This window comes from Melozone crissalis, unplaced genomic scaffold (genome assembly GCF_028551555.1).
Source record: "Melozone crissalis strain CALT ecotype California unplaced genomic scaffold, PUWL_Pcris_2 ptg000120l_1, whole genome shotgun sequence".
NCBI classification, from domain to species: Eukaryota; Metazoa; Chordata; class Aves; order Passeriformes; family Passerellidae; genus Melozone; species Melozone crissalis.
Genome location: NW_026535896.1, coordinates 165,034 through 191,216, shown reverse-complemented (window position 1 = coordinate 191,216; position 26,183 = coordinate 165,034). Strand labels below are relative to the sequence as shown.

The window sequence follows — 26,183 nt, the reverse complement described above, 5'->3', positions numbered from 1 at the left end:
TATTTTACAGCCATGGCAGACCCACAAGGGTTTATTATATTCTATATTTTACAGCCCTGGTAGACCCATAGGGGTTTATTATATTCAGTATCTGACAGCCCTGGCAGACCCCTGGGAGTTTAATATATTCAATATTTTACAGCTGTGGCAAACCCATGGGGGTTTATTATATTCAATATTTTACAGCCATGGCAGACCCACGAGGGTTTGTTATATTCCATATTTTACAGCCCTGGCAGACCCCTGGGAGTTGAGTATATTCAATATTTCACAGCTGTAGCAGACTCATGGGGATTTAGTATATTCCACATCTACAGCCATGGCAGACCCACAGGGGTTTGGTATATTCAATATTTAACTTACAGCCCTGGCAGACCCACGACTGTTTAGTATATTCAATATTTTACAGCTGTGGCAGACTCATGGGTGTTTAGTATAATCTATATTTTACAGCTGTATCAGACCCATGGGGGTTTATTATATTCAGTATTTTACAGCCCTGACAGACCCACGACTGTTTAGTATATTCAATATTTTACAGCCCTGGGAGATAGACCCACAGGGGTTTAATATTTTCAATATTTTACTTACAGTCATGGCAGATCCATGGGGATTTGGTATATTCAATATTTTACAGCTGTGGCAGACCCATTAGGGGTTTATTATATTTACAGCCCTGGCAGACTGAGGGGGGTTTGATATATTCAATATTTAACTGACAGCCCTGGCAGACCCACAAGAGTTTGTTATATTCTGTATTTGCCAGCCCTGGCAGACCCACAGGATTTTAGTACATTCAGTATTTGACAGGCCTGGCACCAGCCTGTGCTGGAGGACAATGGCACAGATGTCACCCTCCTGCAGAGGGTGCAGCAGGCTGGGGACAGGCAGGAGCCCTCAGCACCAAGGCACCCCTAGGAAGGGCCATGAGCACAGAGAGGGCTCCTCCTGGAGCCTTGGCACTCACAAAATGTGAATTTTGCCCTGTGTTTGTGCTGCCATGCGTTCATGCGTGCCTGCACAAACCCACGCTGGCACACTGCTCCTTTGTGCTCAGAATACACAAAAGCTCTGGGAGAGAGGAGGCTTGGATGGGGACTGGGAAGGAATTCATCCCTTGGCAGTGCCCAAGGCTGGGCTGGACGGGGCTTGGAGCACCCTGGGATGGTGGGAGGTGTCCTTGCCATGGGACTGGGTGGGTGTAAGGTCCTTCATCCCAAACCATTCCGTGATTCCATGAAATACTGCCGCAGATGTCTTTTTACAAAAATCCTTTCTTTAGGATTTTTCCTCCTGAGAAGCTGAGAGGCCTTCAGGAACAAAATGTAAACAATGGTTATCTGCTGCTGTGGAATGCAACAGGTGCATCTGTGATTGGCCCATGTGGTTGTTTCTAATTAATGGCCAATCACAGTCAGCTGGCTCAGGCTCTGTGTCCGAGACACAAACCTTTGTTATCATTCCTTTCTATTCTTAGCTTAGCTACCCTTCTGAGGAAACCTTTTCTTCTATTCTTTTAGTATAGTTTTAATATAATATATATCATAAAATAATAAATCAGCCTTCTGAAACATGGAGTCAGATCCTCATCTCTTCCCTCATCCTCAGACCCCTGTGAACGCTGTCACAAAATACAGCCTGGTCAGGGACATAAAGCCCCTCCTCTGAACGCTTATTTCAGCCTCCCAAAGCATCCAGTGCAGACACAGAGATCCACAAACAGCAAATCCACACCCTCTACTCCCCAACCCCTCCTTCATGAAGCCACAGATGTCCCTCAATGACACTTCTCTTTCTGTGATTTTCTCCAATGACATTTCTACTTCTGTGATTTTCTCCAAGTTCACAACAGCGTGGGAAGGGGAAAAAAAAAAAGCACAACAGCTTCATGAAGGACTTTCAGCAAATCCTGAGCTAAAGAATCATAATTTTGCAGTTCAGAAAAAGCTGAATTTCCACGTTTCAGCCTCTCTGCAGCAGAGGCTCCCCGTGGCTGCAGCAGCTCCTGAACTTAAAAGCAAACAGGAAACATCTCCTGAGGAAGTGCAGCCTTAGGAAGGGAACTGCCCACTGTGAAATGCCTGAGCTCCGGGGAGGAATTCCAGGCTCCATAAATATCCACAGCCACGGCCCTGTTAGCCGGGGGTTCCTAATTGCCTCCAAAAGGATTCCTTAGCAATTAGAGAACATTGCTTTTTGTCAGCATTACCCTTCCCACAGGCACAGCCCACAGCCAGCAGGGCATCCTCTGTATGGCTCCAGAGCAGCCTCACCTCTCGAAGGCTCCCAGGGACTAAAAAATTCCCATTTTCTGTTTGTAGAATAAGAGCCTCACCTCCCAAAGACTCCCAGGGGCTAAAAAATTCCCTTTTTCTATTTACAGAATTCCAGGCTCCATAAATATCCACAGCCATGGTCCTGTTAGCCCGGGCTTCCACCTCCTCCAAAAGGGTTCCTTAAAAATTAGACAACATTTCTTTTTGTCAGCATTACTCGTCCAACAGCCACAGCTGGGCATCCTCTGTATGGCTCCAGAGCAGCCTCACCTCCCAAAGACTCCCAGGGGCTAAAAAATTCCCTTTTTCTATTTACAGAATTCCAGACTTCATTAATAGCCACAGCCACGGTCCTGTTAGCCCAGGGTTCCTAACTGCCTCCAAAAGGCTTCCTTAACAATTAGAGAACATTGTTTTTTGTCAGCATTACCCTTCCTACAGCCACAGCTGGGCATCCTCTGTATGGCTCCACATTCCCCAGAGCAGCCTCACCTCTCACAGACTCTCAGGGACTAAAAAATTCCCATTTTCTACTTATAGAATAAGAGCCTCACCTCTCAAAGACTCCCAGGGACTAAAAAGTTCCCTTTTCCTATTTACAGAATTCCAAGCTCTATAAATATCCACAGCCACAGTCCTGTTAGCCCAGACTTCCACCTCCTCCAAATGGATTCCTTAACAATTAGAGAACATTGGTTTTTGTCAGTATTACCCTTCCTACAGCCACAGCTGGGCATCCTCTGTATGGCTCCACATCCCTCAAAGACTCCCAGGGACTACAAAATTCCCTTTTTCTATTTATAGAATAAGAGCCTCACCTCTCAAAGACTCCCAGGGACTAAAAAATTCCCTTTTTCAAGTGCCCAGCAGTGCAAACAAAGGGCTGAGCAGGCTCAGATTAATTTGCCAGGAAAGGTGCGTGAGCTGCAGGCATGGATTCAATGTGCTGCCTGTGAGGCACCGCTCCAGCCACGCTGTGATTATCCCATATGGCAAAATAAAAAAAAAACAACCAAAGAAAAGGAGTTAGGGAAGCACCAAAAAAACCCTGTTTGGGTCTGTGAAATGCATGCAAACAAAACCTGTTAGCGACAGAACCAGTGGGAGGGGAAATTAATTAGAAACAAATCAGGAAATGTTACGGGGAGAGAGGAAGAACTGCTGGAGAAAATGTAGGGAGGAGAGAGTTTAATTGGAATGCCAAGGAGGAGAGAGTTTAATTGGCATGTGCGCCTTGGTTACAGGTGTACAGACCCCCAGGAAAATGTGGCAGGTGGGCACAGTCCCGAGTCCTCCCCGAAGGCAGCAGCGACGGGCAGCGATGCGCAGATGCCATCACAGCGTCTGCCAGCCAGGGCACACCTCCATTTCCCTGGGAAAAAAACCCTGCAGGGACTCCCTCGGTGCTGCAGCAGCTGGGAAGTCACATGAGGCTTCATTTCCAGCAAAAAAAATAAATAAAAAATGCATTTCTCTCTGTGCAGGCATGACGGGAGCTGTAGTTCCATGGCCAGGGCAGAGAGAGCCCGAGAGCCATTTCTGAGCCTCTGCCCTGGAGCCTGGCGAGGGACAGAAAGGTTGGACAGCAGCACAGCACCTTGGAATATTCCTACTTGCAATATTCCCAACTTTTTCTGATTGATACTTGGAATATTCCTACCTTTTTTCTGATTCTTACTTGGAATATTCCTACCTTTTTTAGGATTCCTACCTTTTTTCTGATCCCTGCTTGCAATATTCCTACTTTTTTTATGATTCCTATTTGGAATATTTCTACCTTTTTCTGATTCCTACTCGGAATATTTCTACCTTTTTTTATGATTCCCACTTGGATTATTCCTACCTTTATCTGATTCCTACTTTGAATATGCCTATTTGCAATATTCCTATCTTTCTCTGATTCCTACTTTTTTCTGATTCCTACCTTTTTCTGATTCTTATTTTGAATATTCCTACCTTTTCCTGATTCCTACTTGCAATATCCCTACCTTTTTTCTGATTGATACTTGGAATATTCCTACCTTTTTTCTGATTCCTACTTGCAATATCCCTACCTTTTTTAGGATTCCTACATTTTTCTGATTCCTATCTGGAATATTCCTACCTTTTTCTGATACCTGCTTGGAATATTCTTACCTTTCTCTGATTCCTACTTGCAATATTCCTACCTTTCTCTGATTCCTACCTTTTCCTGATTCCTACCTGGAATATCCCTACCTTTTTTTCTGATTCCTACCTTTTTCTAATTACTACTTGGAATATTCCTGCCTTTTTCTGATTCCTACCTTTTTCTGATTCCCACAGGATTATTCCTACCTTTATCTGATTCCTGCTTGCAATATCCCTACCTTTTTTCTGATTGATACTTGGAATATTCCCACCTTTTTCTTATTCCTATTGGGAATATTTCTACCTTTTTCTGATTCCTACCTTTTCCTGATTCCTACTTGCAGTATTCCTACCTTTTTCTGATTCCTTCTTGGAATATTCCTACTTTTTTTCTGATTCCTACTTGAAATATCCCTACCTTTTTTCTGATTCCTACTTTGAATATTCCCACCTTTTTCTTATTCCTACTTGGAATATCCCTGCCTTTTTCTGATTCCTATCTTTTTCTGATTCCTACTCAGAATCAGAGAGTGGAGAAAACCAGCCCTCCATCAAAAGGAGAAAAACAATTCCCTTATTTTTTTAAAAAAAATAATTTAAATTATATAATTTTAAATATGCTATTTAAAATAATAAAAGAGAGACTTGGGGACAGGAAGATATTTGTATCAGGAGAATGAGGGGCAGCACCAGGAAGGCAGAGAGGCTGGGATGATTCAGGTTGTAACTGCTGCTTTCTTGAGCAATATTAGAATTTTAAAATCCCGCTTTCACGCTGTGCTTTGGCTCTTTGCCTCCCCTCATTGTCCTGCCTGTTTGAACTCAGCCTTCCTTTTGCCTGGAGTGGGGCAAGAACCTCTCCCAGCTCGGGAAAGGCTCAGTCACTGCAAATCTGGGTAGCAGGGAACTCTGACTCATGGCACTCCTCAGAGAGAAATCCCCCTTCTCCTTTTCTGGGCAATTCAAAGGGAAGGCATTTCCTAATTTCCTAATTTTTGCCTCCATTGTGCAGCCACTGTGAGCAGGCAGCAAGGGGTCACTGCATTGAGCAGAAATCTTGATTGGTTTTGTTCTTAGAGACAAAGAGATCCTGAATTATGTCATGGTCTGAAATAATTCCCATCACACCACAGCCCAACACCTGAACAGGAGGAGATTTCCACTCAGCATCATGCTGAACATGCAGACACCCCAAACCAGAGTGCTTTTAAATGCCTAAATAAAACCTTCAGACCTGTTGGAACCAAAGTCTTTCCAAGCTGAATCTTTATATTCAGTCCAACAACCTGGATGGGCTGGCCCTGCCTGAGGGATCACCCATGGAGACACTGGGGAAACCGAACCTCCTGTTCCCATCTGGATCTGTGGGGTAGCTCCTGCAATATCCTACAAACAAATAACCTCCAGTTTCAGATAAACTGGTGAAGAATGCACACTGCAATTTAGGAATACAAGCCATTAGAGGGATGACTGCAGAGGAGGGGAAAGATCCTGAACCCTTCATTTCTGAAACCTGAGACATGAGAAATCAGCTAAAGAACAGCACCTGAGGCTGCAGGGAGGAATTTCAGAGCAGCACTGAGAGCCTTCCCCTGCAGGCTCAGGGGCTCTCCCAGTGCCAGCAGCATCAACAACAGGGCAGAACCAAGGCTGGCAGCAGGAACAGAGGGCAGAGAATGCCCCTGACCCACAGAGCCACCCAGCATCAACCCTGGCTCCTCAGGATGGGCGGTAGGTGCTGCACAAAGCCTGAACTCACATACAGAACCCTAAACCTGGAGCAAAGAGTAAAGAAATCACGAACTCTTACAGAGCTGGAAGCTTTGCCAGACCCCCAGACAGGCCCATAATCCCATGGGAATGGGAAAGAGCAGGAAGGGGTTGAGCAGAGCCAGCACTCAGCAGCCAAAGGTTTGGGGCAGGGCTCATCGGGGGAAAGGAAAGCAGGGAGAGGAAAAGTAATAGGTTAAATATTAGGGTGAAGTATTAGGGGAAAGTATTGGGGGGAAAGTATTGGGGAAACTATTAAAGTATTGGGGGAAAGTATTAGGGTAAAGTACTAGGGGAAAGTATCCGGGGGAAAGCATTGGGGTAAAGTTGGAGGAGAAGAGGGGAAAAAGCAGAAGGGCTGGTGCCATCCCAGCGCCCGACCTTGCTGCACACACCAAGATGCACAACACAGACACTCAGCACAGGCCAGGGGAGCGGAGGGGCAGGCAGAGAAGCAGAAGAAGAAAGGCAGAGGTCAGCGAGCACTCACACGGTTACAGTCATCGGCAGCAGGGGGGGATCTGTCCCAGGCCAGTCCCAGCAGCCTGAGGGAGCCTCCCTGCAGCAGCAGGGCAGGAAAACACGGCTGCAGCCCAAGAGGATAAAACCCCAGCCGGGTTACACACGCACAGTGGGGCAGGGGGAAAAGCAGCACAGGGCCGTGACCTCCGAGTCCAGCGTGGAATAAGGATGCAGGGCTGCAGGGGACAGCCCTGGGGTGGCTCTGGGGCTTGCTGTGCCCACTGCAGCCTGGCCCAGAGGAAGCAGCAGTGACGAGGCTGATGAGAGGGCAGAGCTGAGCAGGGAGCTGCTGGAGCTGCTCTGCTCTCAGATTTCTCCCATCACAGGCAATTCCATTTTAAAGGAGCAGCTGCCTTGGGAGACTCTTTGCCAGATGCAAGATGCTGCTGTGGGGTGAGGTGCAGAAAGATGAGAGAATGAATTCTCTGCTCATTTGAGAGTTTGATGATGATGGTTACTGGAATTAAATCCTCAAGGGCAGAACTGACCCAGCAGACTGCCCACTACCATTATCCCACATTTTCCCCAAATCTCCTCTAACAGGGCAGAAGATACCTGAAAAATGTGTGAAAAGTGTGGATGTTCAGCTCAGAATGAAGCTAGGGGATGCCTTATAGATATAAAACGCATAAAAGGGTGTTCCAAGCCCCTCTGGGATGGTTGGTACCTCTCCTCTTTGACTGCTGACTATGAAATGTGAAGATGCACTCATTTCCTTTGGCCAGCTGCAGTGCTGCTGTGGGAAAAGATGCAGAAAGATGAGAGAATGAATTCTCTGTTCATTTGAGAGTTTGATGATGATGGTTACTGGAATTAAATTCTCAAGGGCAGAATTAACCCAGCAGAGTGCCCACTACCACTATCCCACATTTTCCCCCAGTCTCCTGAAATGGCAGAAAACACCTGGTGAAAAGTGTGGATGCTCAGATCAGGAGGAAGCCAGGGGATGACTTGCAGAGATAAAATCCATGAAAGGATGTTCCAGCCTCCTCTGGAATCGTTGGTACCTCTTCTTTTTCACTGCTGACTATGAAATGTAAAGATCCACTCATTTCCCAAGGTAACCATTGCAAATATTTTCATTTTCCAAAGATTTACAGCACTGAGAGCACAGAACAGGCCATGACGAGGGAGGTGTGTGTCCTGACTGCAAAGCCAGGAGAGAATTGCTTTGTTCAGCAGGAGGATCCTCCAGCAAACCACTGCAAAACACCTCAAATTCCCAGCTCAGACCAGTGGAATTTTTCTGTCCCTACAGAGAATGAAGAAGAAATGCCCTACAGTGAGCAGCTGCCTTCAGAAAGAGGCTGTGAGATGCAAAGGGCTCTGTGGGGACAGCAGCATTGCAGCTGGAGGAAGCAATTCCCACTGACCCTGTGGGGACAGCAGCATTGCAGCTGGAGGAAGCAATTCCCACTGACCCTGCGAGGACAGCAGCATCCCAGCTGGAGGAAGCAATTCCCACTGACCCTGTGGGGACAGCAGCATTGCAGCTGGAGGAAGCAATTCCCACTGACCCTGCGAGGACAGCAGCATCCCAGCTGGAGGAAGCAATTCCCACTGACCCTGTGGGGACAGCAGCATTCCAGCTGGAGGAAGCAATTCCCACTGACCCTGTGAGGACAGCAGCATTGCAGCTGGAGGAAGCAATTCCCACTGACCCTGTGAGGACAGCAGCATCGCAGCTGGAGGAAGCAATTCCCACTGACCCTGTGAGGACAGCAGCATCCCAGCTGGAGGAAGCAATTCCCACTGATCCTGCGAGGACAGCAGCATCCCAGCTGGAGGAAGCAATTCCCAGATCCCTTCCCAGCACTCACACCCTGCCCCAGCCCCAGGGAAGCTGAGGCAGCACCACTGAGCCCCAAGAGCAATTTCTCCTCCAGCTGCCAAGGCAGGAAGATCAGCATCCCCTGTGCCTTCAGATTCCCTCAGCCAGGGCTGTCACCAGCCAAAATCCAGATTACTGTGGGCCCAGATCCTCCAAAAATTCAAGGGGGAAGAACAAAAGGAAATATTTGTAAAAGATTTAAAGATTTAAAGAACAAATCTTTTTGTTGCTACAGAACACAAAAGAACACAAGCTCACACATCGCTGCTCTCAAGGTGAAGGAAAAAAGGGAAGTTTATTTTCTGACTCCAACATTTATAGATTTTCCAAAAGTGACAGCGGATTGGAGGGTGACAGTGCCACCTCTCCAATGGCACTGGACAGACCAACAGTCCATCAATTTCTCCTCTTCCATAAAGGAATGCAAAACAATGAGTTATTTACAGAAAGCGTGTGAGAAAGTTCACTACAAGAATGTCAACATCAGAAGGCTTAGAAAATCTTAAAAAAGCCGGGTGACACCTTTTACTGCTCTCCAATTTATTTTTGTGGGTTTTGTCTCACTTATCCCTGCACTGTTTCTCCTCAGCTGTGCATTTATCCTTTCCCTGCCCACTGCACATCAAAGGAGTCACTACAAACTCAGAGTTTTGCCCCATCTCATCCCCAAGATAAAGAGTAGCTTGAAATCTCTGAGATTTTATTAAAAACAGAAGCAGATTAAAGCTGTAGCAACCCAAAGGGCTCCTACCTTGAGACAACCTTTCCACCCCACTGCTTTGAGCTAAAAATCTCTGTAAAAAAGGGAAAAGATGGCACTGACTTCTCACAGACAGCAGCAGCTCCACCTGCTAACTCAACTCTTCAGCACAAGAAGGGACATTGGGGTCCAGCTGGGGTGTCTGACATCACATTTTAGATTTTATTAAGTGGATGCACACTTTAACCTCCCAGGAAGTCTTCTGAAATGGGAAATTCCCCTTTTAAACTGGATTTTGGCTGCAAAGAAGCCAAGGGATGTGTTCTATTACGTGCATCCTCACATTTTATTTGCCTTCTCTCTTGGTCAGACCCACAGATGGAGTTCTGTTTGTGTAAGATCACTTTTCACTTCCCCTTAAGCAGCACACCAGGTCCCAGAACATCCCCTAGGAAATTCTACACCCAAATAATATCAACCAAATATTTTTGGCGCAACAGCAAATGATTCACAAGGGAAAAATGTGAGGAAATAAAAAGGGTTCCTGGAGAGCTGCACCCCATTTTAACTGGACACCACCTTTGTGGAACTGCAGCCACCCCACGCAGGTGGAACAAAGGATAAATTCACTTTTTTTTTGTGCAGAGGAGCACCAGGAGCACTCATGGCATGAGTCACACCTTTCTTGGTGATGCCAGCCCTGCTGAAATGTTCCCAGCATGAGGAAGGTGGGTTTGTGTGACAGGCACACAAAGAGGGGCTGCCCACACTCTGCTTTGTCTCAGGGAGCTCTGCACTCCTTTCCAGCATCATTCGTTCTGCTATCATCACTAATACAGCAAAATTCCCAAATCCTTTGGGTTTGGGCACATGCTGTAAGATTGGAAGGACAGTTCTGAGCCCCTAAAGACATCCCACAGAGGGATTTTATCCTGGATTTAATCCAGTTTAACAAGGCATCCCTGTGAGATGAGGTGGGCAGCTCTGACCTCAATTTACAGCCAAATCTGCAATGCAAACCCTTCCCTGCAGAAACAGAAATAGAAAATCTTAAAAAAATCTTAAAAAACCAGGGTGACACCTTTTTGTGCCCTCCAATTTATGGGCTCCACAAGTGGGGTTTGCCTCACTTATCCCTGCGCTGTTTCTCCTCACTTGCACATTTATCCTTTCCCTGCACACCGCACATCAAACCCTCCCTTCTAGGCCCCAAAAACCCAAAGCCTTCCCTTCTGTGCCTAACAAACCCCAAAACCCTCCCTTCTGTGCCCAAAACCCCCTCCCTTCTATGCCCAACAAACCCAAAAATCCTCCCTTTTATGCCCAAAAACCCCCAAAATCCTCTGTGCCCAACAAACCCTCCCTTCTAGGCCCAAAAAACCCAAAAATCCTCCCTTCTATGCGCCAAAAGCCTCTGTGCCCAACAAACCCTCCCTTCTAGGCCCAAAAAACCCAAAAATCCTCCCTTCTATGCGCCAAAAGCCTCTGTGCCCAACAAACCCTCCCTTCTGTGCATCCCTGACAGCCCCAGCTCAGGCTGGCACCAGTTAAGTTCTGTGAGACTCCGATGTTCAATTTTACAGCAGAACTGCAGTTTCAGTGCTGCAACAGGAGCCCACGATGGCTTTGTCTCTCTTTGCTGGTGTTGCCCTCGATCAGGCCAACAATTGGAGCATTTTCAGGCCGTCTCAGGGAGCCCCAGAATGGGCTCCTTCCCTCTGCTCCAAGGAGCCAGCAGAACAAATCTGAATTAATCCCCTCAAACCTCACAGCTTGGGAAAGCAGCCCTGAGCAGGAAAACAAATCTAAAAGGGGAGCTGTCCTGTACCATGGACACTGCCCAGGTAAGACACACCTGGAGACTCAGGGAGAACAAGGAAATACCTCTAGGTCACTCACAGCCATGAAAATTGGTGTAAGTAATTGAAAATAACAGAAATATTCAAGTTACAGGCCCCAGAAAGCATCCCAGCCTCTTCGCTGCTGCCATGATATTTTCTGAAAAATCCCTTTGCCAGGATTTTTCTCCTGAGAAGCTGAAAAGCCTCAGAGGAAAGGAAAAACAATGGTTATCTGCTGCTGTGGAATGCAACAGGTGCATCTGGGATTGGCCTCATGTGGTTGTTGCTAATTAATGGCCAATCACAGTCAGCTGGCTCAGACTCTCTGACAGTCACAAGATTTTATTATCATTCTTTTCTATTCCTTTCAAGCCTCCTGATGAAATCCTTTCTCTATTCTTTTAGTACAGTTTTAATAGATCATTTTCTTTTAATATAATATATATCATAAAATAATAAATCAGCCTTCTGAAACATGGAGTCAAGATTCTCATCTCTTCCCTCATCCTGGGACCCCTGTGAACACCACCACACTTCTCCACCATAATAATATCATATATAAAAAATATAAATAATATTAAATAAATACTAATATTATATTATTAATATTAATATTATAGAAATAGTAATATTTATATATAATATAAAAACATTTTATTTCAATAAAATAATATATAGATAATATTAAATAATATTATAAATATATAATAAAAGTAAATATATATTTTATATATTATATATAAAGATATTAATAACGTATCATTATATATTATATAATAATGTATAAATAGTCTTGAATAAATAGAAATAATATATAAATATATAAAATATATAAATAATATTAAATTAAAATAATATTGAATTAAAACAATATTCCACGAATCCCAGTGTTCCAAGGACACAGAGCTGATGGGCTGCCCATTACAAACAGCCTGGAAGTGAGGTGTGGTTCCAAAATAAACTTCTGTTCTTGGGAGCAGGAAGGGAGGGTGAGGAGCCTGCCCAGTGTCGCAGAGAAGGAAAAAGAGGGGCACAGAATCAGCTCTGCACCTCCTCCCCGTGCTCCTGAGCATCCCTGGGGTCTGTCAGGCCCCCCCTGCACCCCGAGACAGGCACAGCACAGCAGGGCTGAGCTCAGCTGGGCTGAACCAGCCCACAAGAGTCAGAACCAGCCCAGAAAAATCAGAAATTTCAATAAAAACACCCCAAAAGAACAGTGGTGGCATCTGAGGAGCAGAGTGGTGTTTTCATTCACTGACTCTGCCCCAAGGAGAACAGAGCTGAGCTTGAGCTGCTCTTGTCAGCCAGAGGTGAGAGGGGCACAAAAGGGACATAATCTAAACATTAACCATCTTTCTTACAATAAAAAAACCCATCCAGCAGTCTGGTTAAACTCTCTTTTTAATATTAAGTCAAACTGGCTCAGAGTTTGGGGCTGGATTCAAATCCCAGCGATTGAATTCCATTCAATTCCAAGGGATTGCAAAATCACCAGGGTTCAGATCAGGGAGCTGTGAGAGCTCCAAGTCCTGGCCAGGAGGGTTTTAAAAACCTGCCTGAAGATGAAGATCCATCTGTGAGGGGTAAGTCAGGGATCTGAGTGGATCAGGATTTTCCTGCAAGGATTTTTGCAGAAAAAGGAGCTCAGAACGCTGTGCCAAAGGGAAAAGGACAGAGGGAGAAAGATGCAGCATAACCAAGCCCTAAGAACATTAATAATATTAAATTTATCCATTTTCAAACTTTGCCCTCCTTTCTGCTCTCCCCACAACTTCCTGGGAAAATTCAAGCAGTCAACAGAATTTCTTCAACTTGTCTGTGTGGCAAACTTTCCCCTAATTCCCTGGAAAGCTGCCTGGTGAATTTTGATCCATTATTGGAGAAATCTTCATGAGATTGCTCAGAGCAGCAGGAAGCCCTGCAGCCCTGGAGCTGCACAGATTAAGGAACTAAAATGAGATGCAGGATATATCAAAGACAGAGATCTTTGTTAAAGTTAGCTTCCCCACTTGCTCCTTGAGACATGATCTCTGTGTAAATCATTTGGATTTACAGCAGTGTAAATGTAAATAATTTTGATTTATTTGGGGTTTTTTTTTGTGTAAATAGGTTTTTTATTATCTCTTATAAACTGCCACTCACTTCCCTCTCCTCCATTTCCAGCCTTGCTTTCCATGCTCTCCCCTCTTTAACAGTTTCTCTCCTCTTTAGGCTGAGTCTAAAGATAATTTTTTCCTCTGGTTCAGTAGGTTAATTTTTAATTAAAACACACTTTGCCTCCTTAAATCTGATGGATGCCTCGGACAAAGAACAAGTCCTTGGATCAAGCAGGAACAAGCTCATGAATTTGGGGTTAATTTGGTGGAAATTCAAGGTACTTCATGCATTATTTTGTCTCCTTTCAGTGATTCTGGGCTCTCTTATGTGCCCACATCTCACTCAAATCTGTGCCTCAATCCCAGCCTTACCCACCCATGGAATTATTTTATCCAAGCACAATTATTTGAACCCTCTGCCTGAATTTGAACTTTTTTTTTTGAGAAGTGTTTCAGCATGCGAGCAGCTCAGACTTAATTCCCCACCTCTCTTTTCCTGGGAGGTAAAAGAGGAATTCTCCTCTTTTATTTCATAAATAGTGATTTCATAAATAGTGATTTTCATAAATAGTGACACCAGTGACTCAGCCAGGCAATCAGCAAGTGAAGAACTGAGCCCTAAATTCACCCCAAACCTCTTTCCAGCACATCCCACTAAATTCTTCCAGCTAAAAACACCCATAAAGGACATTATTACCCCAAAATCAAGGGCATTATTATCCCAATAAAGGACATTATTACCCCAAAATCAAGGACATTATTATCCCAATAAAGGAGATTATTACCCCAAAATTGAGGACATTATTATCCCAATAAACGACATTATTACTCCAAAATAAAGGACATTTTTATCCCAATAAAGGACATGATTACCCCAAAATCAAGGGCATTACTATCCCAATAAAGGAGATTATTACCCCAAAATCAAGGACATTATTACCCCAAAATCAAGGACATTATTATCCTGACAAAGGAGATTATTACCCCAAAATTAAGGACATTATTATCCCAAAATCAAGGACATTATTATCCCAATAAAGGAGATTATTACCCCAAAATTAAGGAGATTATTACCCCAAAATCAAGGACATTATTATCCCAATAAAGGAGATTATTACCCCAAAATTAAGGAGATTATTATCCCAAAATAAAGGACATTATAACCCCAAAATAAAGGACATTATTACCCCAAAATAAAGGACATTATTATCCCAATAGAGGACATTATTACCCCCAAATCAAGGACATTATTACCCCCAAATCAAGGACATTATTATCCCAATAAAGGAGATTATTACTCCAAAATAAATGACATTTTTATCCCAATAAAGGACATTATTAGCCCAAAATAAAGAACATTATTATCCCAATAAAGGACATTATTAGCCAAAAATAAAGAACATTATTAGCCCAAAACCGAAGTGTGGCTCCCTCTCAGCAGGCAGAGACAGCACTTACACGGATTTGCAGAGGGACAGCTTTTTCCTCAGGGAGGAGACGCAGGGGTGGCACACCTGCCTGGCCGCCGTGCCGCAGGACGCTGTGCCAGGGCAGGGCTGCTGGACCATGGCAGCCTGTGCCAGCCCTGCAGGCAGCAGCAGCACAGCACCCACAGCTCAGAGGAAGGGTGGGCAGAGAGCCCCAAGTGCATCCAGAGCAGGGCGGGAGGTTCAATCTGCTCCTCACGCCTCCAGGAGCCGCCCCGGGGATCCCTGGCTGAGGAGCGAGCTGCGCCTTTGGTGGAGATCCTGCCTGGGAGGGTCCCAGCCATGCTCAGCTGCGTGTCCTGCCTTCTTTCATCTCGCAATCGGCTCAGCAGCTCTTTGCTCTAGGCTGGGGCAGCTCCTGTCAGCAGGTGCAGCTCGTTCCCTGCCCGGAGCACCCCGGGCTCCTCCTGTTCCTGCTCGTCTCTCTCTGGGATGCCAGGGCAGTGTGCCAAGGCAAGGTGCACCTTGCAGGGCACAGCACCTGCTCCCTGCCCTCCCTTCTGCTCACATCCTCCAGCTCTGGTGAAATCCTGGGTGTGGGAACCCAGCACATCCCTCTGTCTGTCCTGAGCAGCCCAGACCCTGCCAGGGGGCTCAGAAGCCCAGAACACCTGTGGGTTTGATTATGACCCATGGAGCAAATTACCAACCTTGTATGAAGATCTGCAAGCCACAACAGTTTAGGAAGAATAGTAGTGAAGTTATCACAAGGTGGAAAAGTAGATTTTGGGGTTTTTGGTATGGGGGCTCAGGAGGCAAGATGGAGGGATCTGGGCATGTCCAGCCTTTCTCCTTCTTCTTCTTGGCCTCCATCTTCTGCTGTGATGGTGGCACTTTGGGATTGGTTCAGAGCAGAAGCTCACTGTCTAACACAGGTGAAATCCTGGGTGTGGGAACCCAGAGCATCCCTCTGTCCAAGACCCTGCCAGGGGGCTCAGAGACCCTCGCACAGAGCCCAGAACACCCCTGTGGGTTTGATTATGACCCATGGAGCAAATTACCAACCTTGCATGAAGATCAGCAGGCCACAACAGTTTAGGCAGAATGATAGTGAAGTTATCACGAGGTGGAAAAGAAGATTTTGGGGTTTTTGATATGGGGGTTCAGGAGGCAAGATGGAGGGAACTGGGCATGTCACAGACATCTTTTATGGAAAATCCTTTCCTTAGGATTTTTCCTCCTGAGAAGCTGGGAGGCCTCAGGAACAAAATGTAAACAATGGTTATCTGCTGCTGTGGAATGCAACAGGTGCATCTGGGATTGGTCTCGTGTGGTTGTTTCTAATTAATGGCCAATCACAACAGAGCTGGCTCAGACAGAGAGCCGAGACACAAGCCTTTGTTATCATTCCATTATTTTTCTATTCTTAGCCAGCCTTCTGATGAAATCCTTTCTTCTATTCTTTTAATATATCATAAAATAATAAATCAGCCTTCTGAAACATGGAGTCAGATCCTCGTCTCTTCCCTCATCCTCAGACCCCTGTGAACACCATCACATCCAGCCTTTCTCCTTCTTCTTTTGGCCTCCATCTTCTGCTGTGATGGTGGCACTTAGAGATTGGTTTAGAGTAGAAGCTCACTGTCTAACACAGGTGATTGGTATTGGGAAGTTATGGTAAAAAGTGTACATGTAGTTTTTAGTATAAAGACATAACACTGCCCTGGGGCAGGCAGAGTGCCTGGAACTGTCCTGCTGGATGGACCTCGGCAGGGCAGGAGAAAATTTTTCATAGATAAGGAACAATAAACGACCTTGAGATCGAGAAATGAAGAGCCCTGACTCCTTCTTCAAGCAGCAGGCTGGGAAAAGAGACTTTTAACATCTCTTGGGGTCACTCTGACCAGCTGTGGGATTCCAGCTGAAATGGAATTTCAGATGCCCTCAGAACCCCCCTGCTCTGCTGTCCCACTCCATTTCCTGGCTGCAAGCACTCACCTGCCAGTCAATTAAGGATGTTTTGTTAATTAGTCTCGGCTCCACAGCCATGGGGAGATGGGTAATTGGAGGAGGAGGTGAGCTACAACTCCCAAGTGCTGATTCTGAGCCAAAACCCCTCATGGGATGTGCAATTTTAATATGGGATATTAATTGGTTCCTTAGGGTCGAGTGAGTTAATTCCTGCTGTTTCAGGGGCTGGCTGCATTTTCCCACTTTCAAGCTGATGAAAAATGCAGATTTTTAAACATTTCTAAACCAAAATAAATCACATTTCTTCTTATATAACTCTGAGAAACGCAAGGAAAATAAATCAGTGATAACTCATGGTTCAGCACAAGAAAACTCAGCAGATTCAGGCTCAAAACTTGACCTAGAAGATGCAGCAAAACTCCTCATCATGTGGCTCTGAGCAAAGCAACACCCATAAATCATGCACCCAAAGAAACACCAAAAATCAGTTTTCAACAGCTTTTGTGCCAATGCTGCAATTTGAAAGTGTCATTAATCAACCCAAATTAAAGTTTCTCCTGGAACTTCGCTGCAGTTCTCGCCCAGGTGCTGCACACAAGTTAACCCAGCTTAAATCTGGAGTTCAGGATTGCCACAAAACATCAAAAGTGAACAAAACCACAGAGTTCAGGATTGCCACAAAACATCAAAAGTGAACAAAACAACCAAGCTTCCTTTGCTGAGGAAAGGATCCACCCAGGACGTTCCATCTGTGGGATTTTAAGGCTCAGAGGTGCTAATTGCTAACAGCACACAGCACATCTGATGAAGCTGCTACAGCAGCTGGAGTTTGGGGAATGAGCCCCAAAAGAAAATTCTGGCTATTTCAGGGGCTGGATGCATTGTGCCATGTTCAAGGGGATGAAAAATGCAGATTTTTAGACTGAAATTCTGTCTGGATTCATTGTCCTATGATCAAGGTGATGAAAAATCAGCTTTTTAGATAGAAATTCTGGCTGGATTTATTGCCCCACATTCAAAGTGATGAAAAATCAACTTTTTAGACAAAAATTCAGGCTGGATTCATTGCCCCACATTCAAAGTGATGCTAAATCAGCTTTTTAGACAGAAATTCTGTCTGGATTCATTGCCCCACATCCAAGGTGATGAAAAATGCACCTTTTTAAACATTGATAAGACCAATTTAAACCCCGTTTTTTGCAAACCAGCCGTGAGAAACACAAGGACATACAGGTGAGGTTTCAGGGGGTGCCCCGACACAGACTCACCCGTCCTCGCGCACGGAGGGGCTCAGGAACCGCGCGGAGTCATCGTCGTGGCTGCTCTGCTGGCTGCTCTGCTGGCTGCTGCAACACACAACGGGCTCAGTCAGGGCTGGGCAGGCTCCTGGGGACACCCAGATCCCATCCTGGTGTCACCGAGCAATGGGGACACCCAGATCCCATCCTGGTGTCACAGAGCACCTGGGGACACCCAGATCCCATCCTGGTGTCACCGAACACCTGGGACACCCAGATCCCATCCTGGTGTCACAGAGCTCCTGGGGACACCCAGATCCCATCCTGGTGTCACAGAGCAATGGGGACACCCAGATCCCATCCTGGTGTCACCGAGCAATGGGGACACCCAGATCCCATCCTGGTGTCACAGAGCACCTGGGGACACCCAGATCCCATCCTGGTGTCACAGAGCAATGGGGACACCCAGATCCCATCCTGGTGTCACAGAGCTCCTGGGGACACCCAGATCCCATCCTGGTGTCACACAACTCTTGGGGACACCCAGATCCCATCCTGGTGTCACCGAGCAATGGGGACACCCAGATCCCATCCTGGTGTCACCGAGCACCTGGGGACACCCAGATCCCATCCTGGTGTCACCGAGCAATGGGGACAACCAGATCCCATCCTGGTGTCACAGAGCTCCTGGGGACACCCAGATCCCATCCTGGTGTCACACAACTCTTGGGGACACCCAGATCCCATCCTGGTGTCACCGAGCAATGGGGACACCCAGATCCCATCCTGGTGTCACCGAGCACCTGGGGACACCCAGATCCCATCCTGGTGTCACCGAGCAATGGGGACAACCAGATCCCATCCTGGTGTCACCGAGCTCCTGGGGACACCCAGATCCCATCCTGGTGTCACCGAGCTCCTGGGGACACCCAGATCCCATCCTGGTGTCACAGAACACCTGGGGACACCCAGATCCCATCCTGGTGTCACCGAGCAATGGGGACACCCAGATCCCATCCTGGTGTCACAGAGCACCTGGGGACACCCAGATCCCATCCTGGTGTCACCGAGCTCCTGGGGACACCCAGATCCCATCCTGGTGTCACAGAACACCTGGGACACCCAGATCCCATCCTGGTGTCACCGAACACCTGGGACACCCAGATCGCATCCTGGTGTCACAGAACACCTGGGACACCCAGATCCCATCCTGGTGTCACAGAGCTCCTGGGGACACCCAGATCCCATCCTGGTGTCACCGAGCTCCTGGGGACACCCAGATCCCATCCTGGTGTCACCGAGCAATGGGGACACCCAGATCCCATCCTGGTGTCACAGAGCACCTGGGGACACCCAGATCCCATCCTGGTGTCACCGAGCAATGGGGACACCCAGATCCCATCCTGGTGTCACCGAGCTCCTGGGGACACCCAGATCCCATCCTGGTGTCACCGAACACCTGGGGACACCCAGATCCCATCCTGGTGTCACACAACTCTTGGGGACACCCAGATCCCATCCTGGTGTCACCGAGCAATGGGGACACCCAGATCCCATCCTGGTGTCACCGAACACCTGGGACACCCAGATCCCATCCTGGTGTCACAGAGCTCCTGGGGACACCCAGATCCCATCCTGGTGTCACAGAACACCTGGGGACACCCAGATCCCATCCTGGTGTCACCGAACACCTGGGGACACCCAGATCCCATCCTGGTGTCACAGCACACCTGGGGACACCCAGATCCCATCCTGGTGTCACAGAGCTCCTGGGACACCCAGATCCCATCCTGGTGTCACAGAACACCTGGGGCACCCAGCTTCCATCCAGATTGAGCAAAACAGATCTGTCTGACCTAGTCTGGAACACTCAGCTTCAATCCAGATTGAGGTAACAGATCTGTCTGACCTCCTCTGGAACACTCAGCTTCCATCCAGATCTCACAGAACAGATTTAGGAGCTCTGGAACACTCAATTTAAATCCAGATTGAGGAAAACAGATCTGTCTGACCTAGTCTGGAACACTCATCTTAAATCCAGATCTCAAAAAACAGCTTTGGGAGCTCTGGGACACTCAGCTTAAATCCAGATTGAGGAAAACACAGATAGAGCTGGGTAACCTCCTCTAAAATACTCAGTTTAAATCCAGATTGAGGAAAACAGATCTGTCTGACCTCCTTTGGAACATTCAACTTCAATCCAGATCAAAAAACACATCTTCGTGACCTCTGGAACACTCAGCTGTAAATCCAGATCTCAAAAAACAGCTTTGGGACCTTTGGAACAGTAAACTTCAGTCCAGATCGAAGAAAACAGATCTGTCTGACCTTCTCTGGAACACTAATCTTAAATTCAGATTGAGGAAAACATCTCTGTGACCTCTGGAGCACTCAGCTTTGATCCAGATCACAAAAACCAGCTTTGAGACCTCTGGAACACTCAAATTCAGATAGAGGAAAGCACAGACAGAGCTGTTTCACCTCCTTTGGAACACTCAGCTGTAAACCAAGATTATAGAAAACATCTTTGTGACCTCTGGAGCACTCAGCCGTAAATCCAGATTGCAGAAAACATCTGGGATGTTTTCTGAAAACATGTGGCCTCTGGAACACTCAGTTTTAAATCTACATCAAGGAAAACACAGACAGAGCTGGGTAACTCCTCTGCAACACTCAACTGTAAACCCAGATTACAGAAAACATCTTTGTGACCTCTGGAACACTCATCCTAAATTCAGATGGAGGAAAACACAAGCAGAGCTGTTTCACCTCCTTTGGAACACTCAGCTGTAAACCAAGATTATAGAAAACATCTTTATAACCTCTGGAACACTGAGCTGTAAATCCAGATCCCAGAAAACATCTGGGACCAGAAACATGTGGCCTCTGGAACACTCAATTTTAAATCCAGATCAAGGAAAACACAAACAGAGCTGGGTAACTCCCCTGCAACACTCAACTGTAAACCCAGATTACAGAAAACATCTTTATAACCTCTGGAACACTCAGCTGTAAATCCAGATTGCATAAAACATCTTTGTGACCTCTGGAACACTCATCCTAAATTCAGATGGAGGAAAACACAGAGAGAGCTGTTTGACCTCCTCTGGAACACTCAGCTGTAAACCAAGATTATAGAAAACATCTTCGTGACCTCTGGAACACTGAGCTGTAAATCCAGATCCCAGAAAACATCTTTGTGACCTCTGGAACTCTCAATTTTAAATCCACATCAAGGAAAACACAAACAGAGCCGGGTAACTCTCTGGAACACTCAGTTTAAATCCAGATGGAGGAAAACATTTTTGTGACCTCTGGAACACTCAGCTGCAAACCCAGATCACAGAAAACATCTTTATAACCTCTGGAACATTCAGTTTAAATCCAGATCCCAGAAAATATCTTTGTGACCTCTGGAACACTCAAATTCAGATGGAGGGGAACAGATCCTTGTGACCTGTGGAACACTCAATTTTAAATCCAGATCAAGGAAAACACAGACAGAGCTGTGTAATTCCTCTGGAACAGTCAGCTGTAAATCCAGATTACAGAAAACATCTTTGTGACCTCTGGAACCCTCATCTTAAATTCAGATGGAGGAAAACACAGAGACAGCTGTTTGACCTCCTCTGGAACACTCAGTTTTAAATCCAGATTACAGAAAACATTTTTTGTAACCTCTGGAACACTCAATTTTAAATCCAGATTGATGAAAACACAGACAGAGCTGGGTAACTCCTCCGGAACACTCAGTTTAAATCCAGATTGAGAAAAACAGATCTTTGTGACCTCTACACTCAATTTTAAATCCAGATTGACAGAAACACAAGCAGAGCTGGGTAACCTTCTCTAAAACATTCAGTTTAAATCCTGATGGAGGAAAATAGATCTGTCTGACCTCCTCTGGAACACTCAGCTGTAAATTCAGAGGGAGGAAAACATCTTTATAACCTCTGGAACACTGAGCTGTAAATTCATATCCCAGAAAACATCTTTGTGACCTCTGGAATATTCAGTTTAAATGCAGATTGAGGAAAATACAAACAGAGCTGGGTAACTCCTTTGGAACACTCAGTTTTAAATCCAGATTACAAAAAAAATATCCTTGTGACCTCTGGAACACTCAATTTCAAATCCAGATCAAGGAAAACACAAACAGAGCTGGGTACCTCCTCTGGAACACTCAAATGTAAACCCAGATTACTGAAAACATCTTTGTGACCTCTGGAACACTGAGCTGTAAATCCAGATTGAGAAAACACAAACGGAGCTGTTTCACCTCCTTTGGAACACTCAGTTTTAAATCCAGATTACAGAAAACATTTTTGTAACCTCTGGAACACTCAATTTCAAATCCAGATTGATGAAAACACAGACAGAGCTGGGTAACTCCTCTGAAACACTAAACTGTAAACCCAAATTACAGAAAACATCTTTGTGACCTCTGGAACACTCAATTTAAAATCCAGATCCCAGAAAACATCTTTGTGACCTCTGGAATATTCAGTTTAAATGCAGATTGAGGAAAACACAAACAGAGCTGGGTAACTCCTCTGGAACACTCAGTTTTAAATCCAGATTACAAAAAAAACATCCTTGTGACCTCTGGAACACTCAATTTCAAATCCAGATCTCAGAAAACACAAGGTTCACGCTCCACATTTGGGGTTGAAAGCAGGAACCAACAGGAAGATTTGAGTTTAAATCTGATTCACAACCAGCACAATCCCAATAACTCCCAATAAATCCCCAAAAACTCCCAATAAATCTCAATAAATCCCAATAAATTCCCAAAAAACCCCAATAAATCTCAATAAATCTCTGAGGGTCTGGAGTCTCAATCCCACTGTGTGACACTTCCCTGAAATATAAAAATGACCTTGCACATCACCTGGACAGCATCTCATCACTTCTCACAGGCAAACACCAACACCAAGCTGCTGGGTGTTGATATCCTCCCCAGTCCCCGGCAGAAGCAGAAAAATCAGTAAAAAACCAATTTTGACTGAATTTCTGGCCAGCCTTGCAAGCCGAGCCCACAAGATGTCACTGTCCCCCCTGGAACGGGCGTTTTGTGGGCGATAAATTGAATTTCCTGCCCATTTATCCTGCAGAGTTCTCCTGTGGCAGCTGCAGGGGCTGCTCAGGGTTTCTGGAAACTCAGGCTGGGATGAATTTCTCTGTTGGCAGGATCAAAATGTTAAATAAAACTCATTTAATTGTGTGTCACTGCTGGCAGTCACAGACCTGCACATCACAGAAATACAAATATGGGATAAAATAAACCTCCACCAAATTGCATCTTGCCATTCTAAAGAGCAATTTTTATCCAGTAACATTTATTTTGGGGGGAAACAGTAACAAAACTGTAAATAACATATTTCCATAAAGTGTAATAATTAAACTTGGTAATTGATAAATTAAATTGATATATGAAATAATATTGATAATTTAAACAAATAGCACATTTTCATAAAGTGTAATAATTAAACTTGATAATTGATAAAGTAAATTGATATATGAAATAATATTGATAATTTAAACAAATAGCACATTTCCATAAAGTGTAATAATTAAACTTGGTAATTTATGAATTAAATAGATAAATTATATTGATACATTAAATTCTATTGATAATTTAAGCAAATAGCACATTTTCATGAAGTGTGGTAACTGAACTTGATAATTGATGAATTAAATTTATAAATTGAATTGATAAATTAAATAATATTGATAATTTAAACAAATAGACCATTTCCATGAAGTGCAATAATTATATTTGATAATTGATAAATTAAATTGATAAATTTTATTGATACATTAAATTATATTGATAATTTAAACAAATAGCCCATTTCCATGAAGTGCAATAATTAAAGTTGATAATTGAGGAATTATATAGATAAATTAAATTATATTGATAATTTAAACAAATAGCACATTTCCATGAAGTGCAATAATTAAACTTGGTAACTGATAAATGAAATTGATAAATTGATACATTAAATAATATTGACAATTTTAACAAATAAAGGGAGGGGTTTTCTCCTCTCCCTTCTTTTTTTGCCAAAGAATTTGCAGTTTCTTTAAGGAATAAAAAGCCAATTAATCTGAATTTCATTCAATATTTTCCTCCACCACTTTAATTTTCCCAGCTGCTTCTCTGGGGCCATCAAGGGCTCCCCTCCATTTATTGCAAGTGACCTTTGTGAGAGCACAGCACCTGGCCTGGGGACACTTTGGGGACACAATGTCCCCTCTTTGTGCCTCTCCAGAGCGTGGGACAGAACATTGCTATACCATGAGAGAGGGGAGAGCAGGCTGAACCTTCAGAAAAGTGAAATTAGTGAACAATAGTTATAAAAATCCTTGGAAATCCAATGTAGAAATCAGCCGGTGAGGCTGGGCTCAGGAAAGCACAAAACTCCTGCGATGAGGGCAAGAGAATTCTATAAGCTATAAATCAACAGCTGGGGAACAATAATATATTCCTAAAAGCAAATGAATCTTTTTCTTGCATTTCTCAGCTGTAAATCAACAGCTGGGTAAGAGCAATGCATTCCTAAAAGCAAATAATTTTTATGGTTTTTTTGCATTTCTGAGTTTTATTGTGGCCCACTGGGTTGGGGAAGAGCAGAGAGGGAACCACATTTACCTTCCTCTGCCAAAGAATTCCCCTTTTTGATCAGAGGAAGCATTGCAGGGATTATTTCTATTTTTAAATTTCTTCTTTCTGCATAGAAAATCCTCTCACCAAAATTTCCCATTTCAGTTTAGATGGACCCAAATGAGAATTCCCAGACTGTCCCAGGCAAGCAGTGCTGGGAGCAGCTAATAAAGCAAATAAAGCAAATAAAGCTTTTCTTGTATTTCTGAGCTGTAAATCAACAGCTGGGTAAAAGCAATGCATTCCTAAAAGCAAATAATTTTTATATTTTTTTTTACATTTCTGAGTTTCATTGTGGCCCAGAGGACTGAGGAAGAGCAGAGAGGGAACCACATTTACCTTCCTCTGCCACAAAATTCCCCTTTTTTGATCAGAGGAAGAATTGCAGGGATTATTTCTATTTTTTAATTTCTTCTTTCTGCATAGAAAACCCTCCCACCAAAATTTCCCATTTCAGTTCAGGTGGAGCAGATGGACCCAAAGCAGAATTCACCCAAGGAGAATTTCTAGACTATCCCAGGCCAGCAGTGCTGGGACCAGCAAATAAAACAAATAAAGAAAATAAAGATTTTTCCTGCATTTCTGAGCTGTAAATCAACAGTTGGGTAAAAACAACACATTCGTAAAAGCAAATAATTTTTTTTTTTGCATTTCTGAGCTTCATTATGGAGAGCAGAGAGGGAACCACATTTACCTTCCTCTGCCACAAAATTCCCCTTTTTTGATCAGAGGAAGCATTGCAGGGATTATTTCTCTAATTTTTTCTTTCTGCACAGAAAATCTATGCAGAAAATCTCCCATTTCAGTTCAGATGGAGCCAAACTCACCCAAGGAGAATTCCCAGACTGTCCCAGCCAGCACCACGTGCAGACTCCCTTTGGGACAGCTCAACTGAACCTTAGACCTCTCCTCCTCCTCATCCACCCCATAAAGTTCACATTCCAAATGAAGGTTTAAAATTTAACAGAAGCCAGGCATTGCAGCTCATTGAAATTCAACACCTCAGCTCCACATTGTGAGCAATTAAAAACTCAACAGAAAAACAAAAAAAATCACTTTTTACCCACCTGTCCCTATCAGCATTATCTGTGCCTTGCAGAAAGCTTTGGGAGCTTTTAACACAACATAAAATTATTTCAACTTTCTGGTTATTAGGCAGTGAAGCTGTTAAATTCACTGAAATGCTCAGAGCCTGTTGTTTTGTGATGTTTTTCAGTCCATTTCAGGATAACCTGCTATTAAGTGTTCCTTTGGAAGTGTGTGATGACAATTTGAAATATGGGATAATGACAGGAGACGAAGAAAGGTGGGATTTGTTCTGAGGAATGACAAGGAAAGAAATGTTCAGAATTTTGTATCCACAGAGAAAGTCAAAAAAGCTGGATAAAAACTGTCAGGAAATCAGCAAAACTGATCTTCTCATTCCTAAGCTCAGCAGGGATAAAATTTAATTTGGAAAAGATTTAAGCTTGAATTTGGAAAAGGTTTAAACCTGAATTTGGACAAGATTTAAGCTTGAATTTGGAAAAGGTTTAAACCTGAATTTGGACAACGTTTAACCCTGAATTTGGAAAAGGTTTAAACCTGAATTTGGATAAGGTTTAAACTTGAACTTGATAAAGGTTTAAACCTGAATTTGGAAAAGGTTTAAATCTTCATTCCTAAGCTCAGCAGTGATAAAATTGAATTTGGACAAGGTTTAAACTTGAATTTGGAGAAGGTTTAAACTTGAACT

At 44.5% G+C, this 26,183-nt stretch overlaps 1 protein-coding gene across 1 annotated transcript in view; it reads right to left on the bottom strand.

The window, feature by feature from the left end:
* Positions 1–26,183, bottom strand: part of GRAMD1B (GRAM domain containing 1B) — a 132,448-nt gene that overhangs the window by 92,847 nt on the left and 13,418 nt on the right. Inside the window, exon 2 of the mRNA XM_054293013.1 lies at positions 17,812–17,889. Coding sequence (XP_054148988.1) covers positions 17,812–17,889 — 78 coding nt within the window. The remainder of the gene's footprint in view (positions 1–17,811; positions 17,890–26,183) is intronic.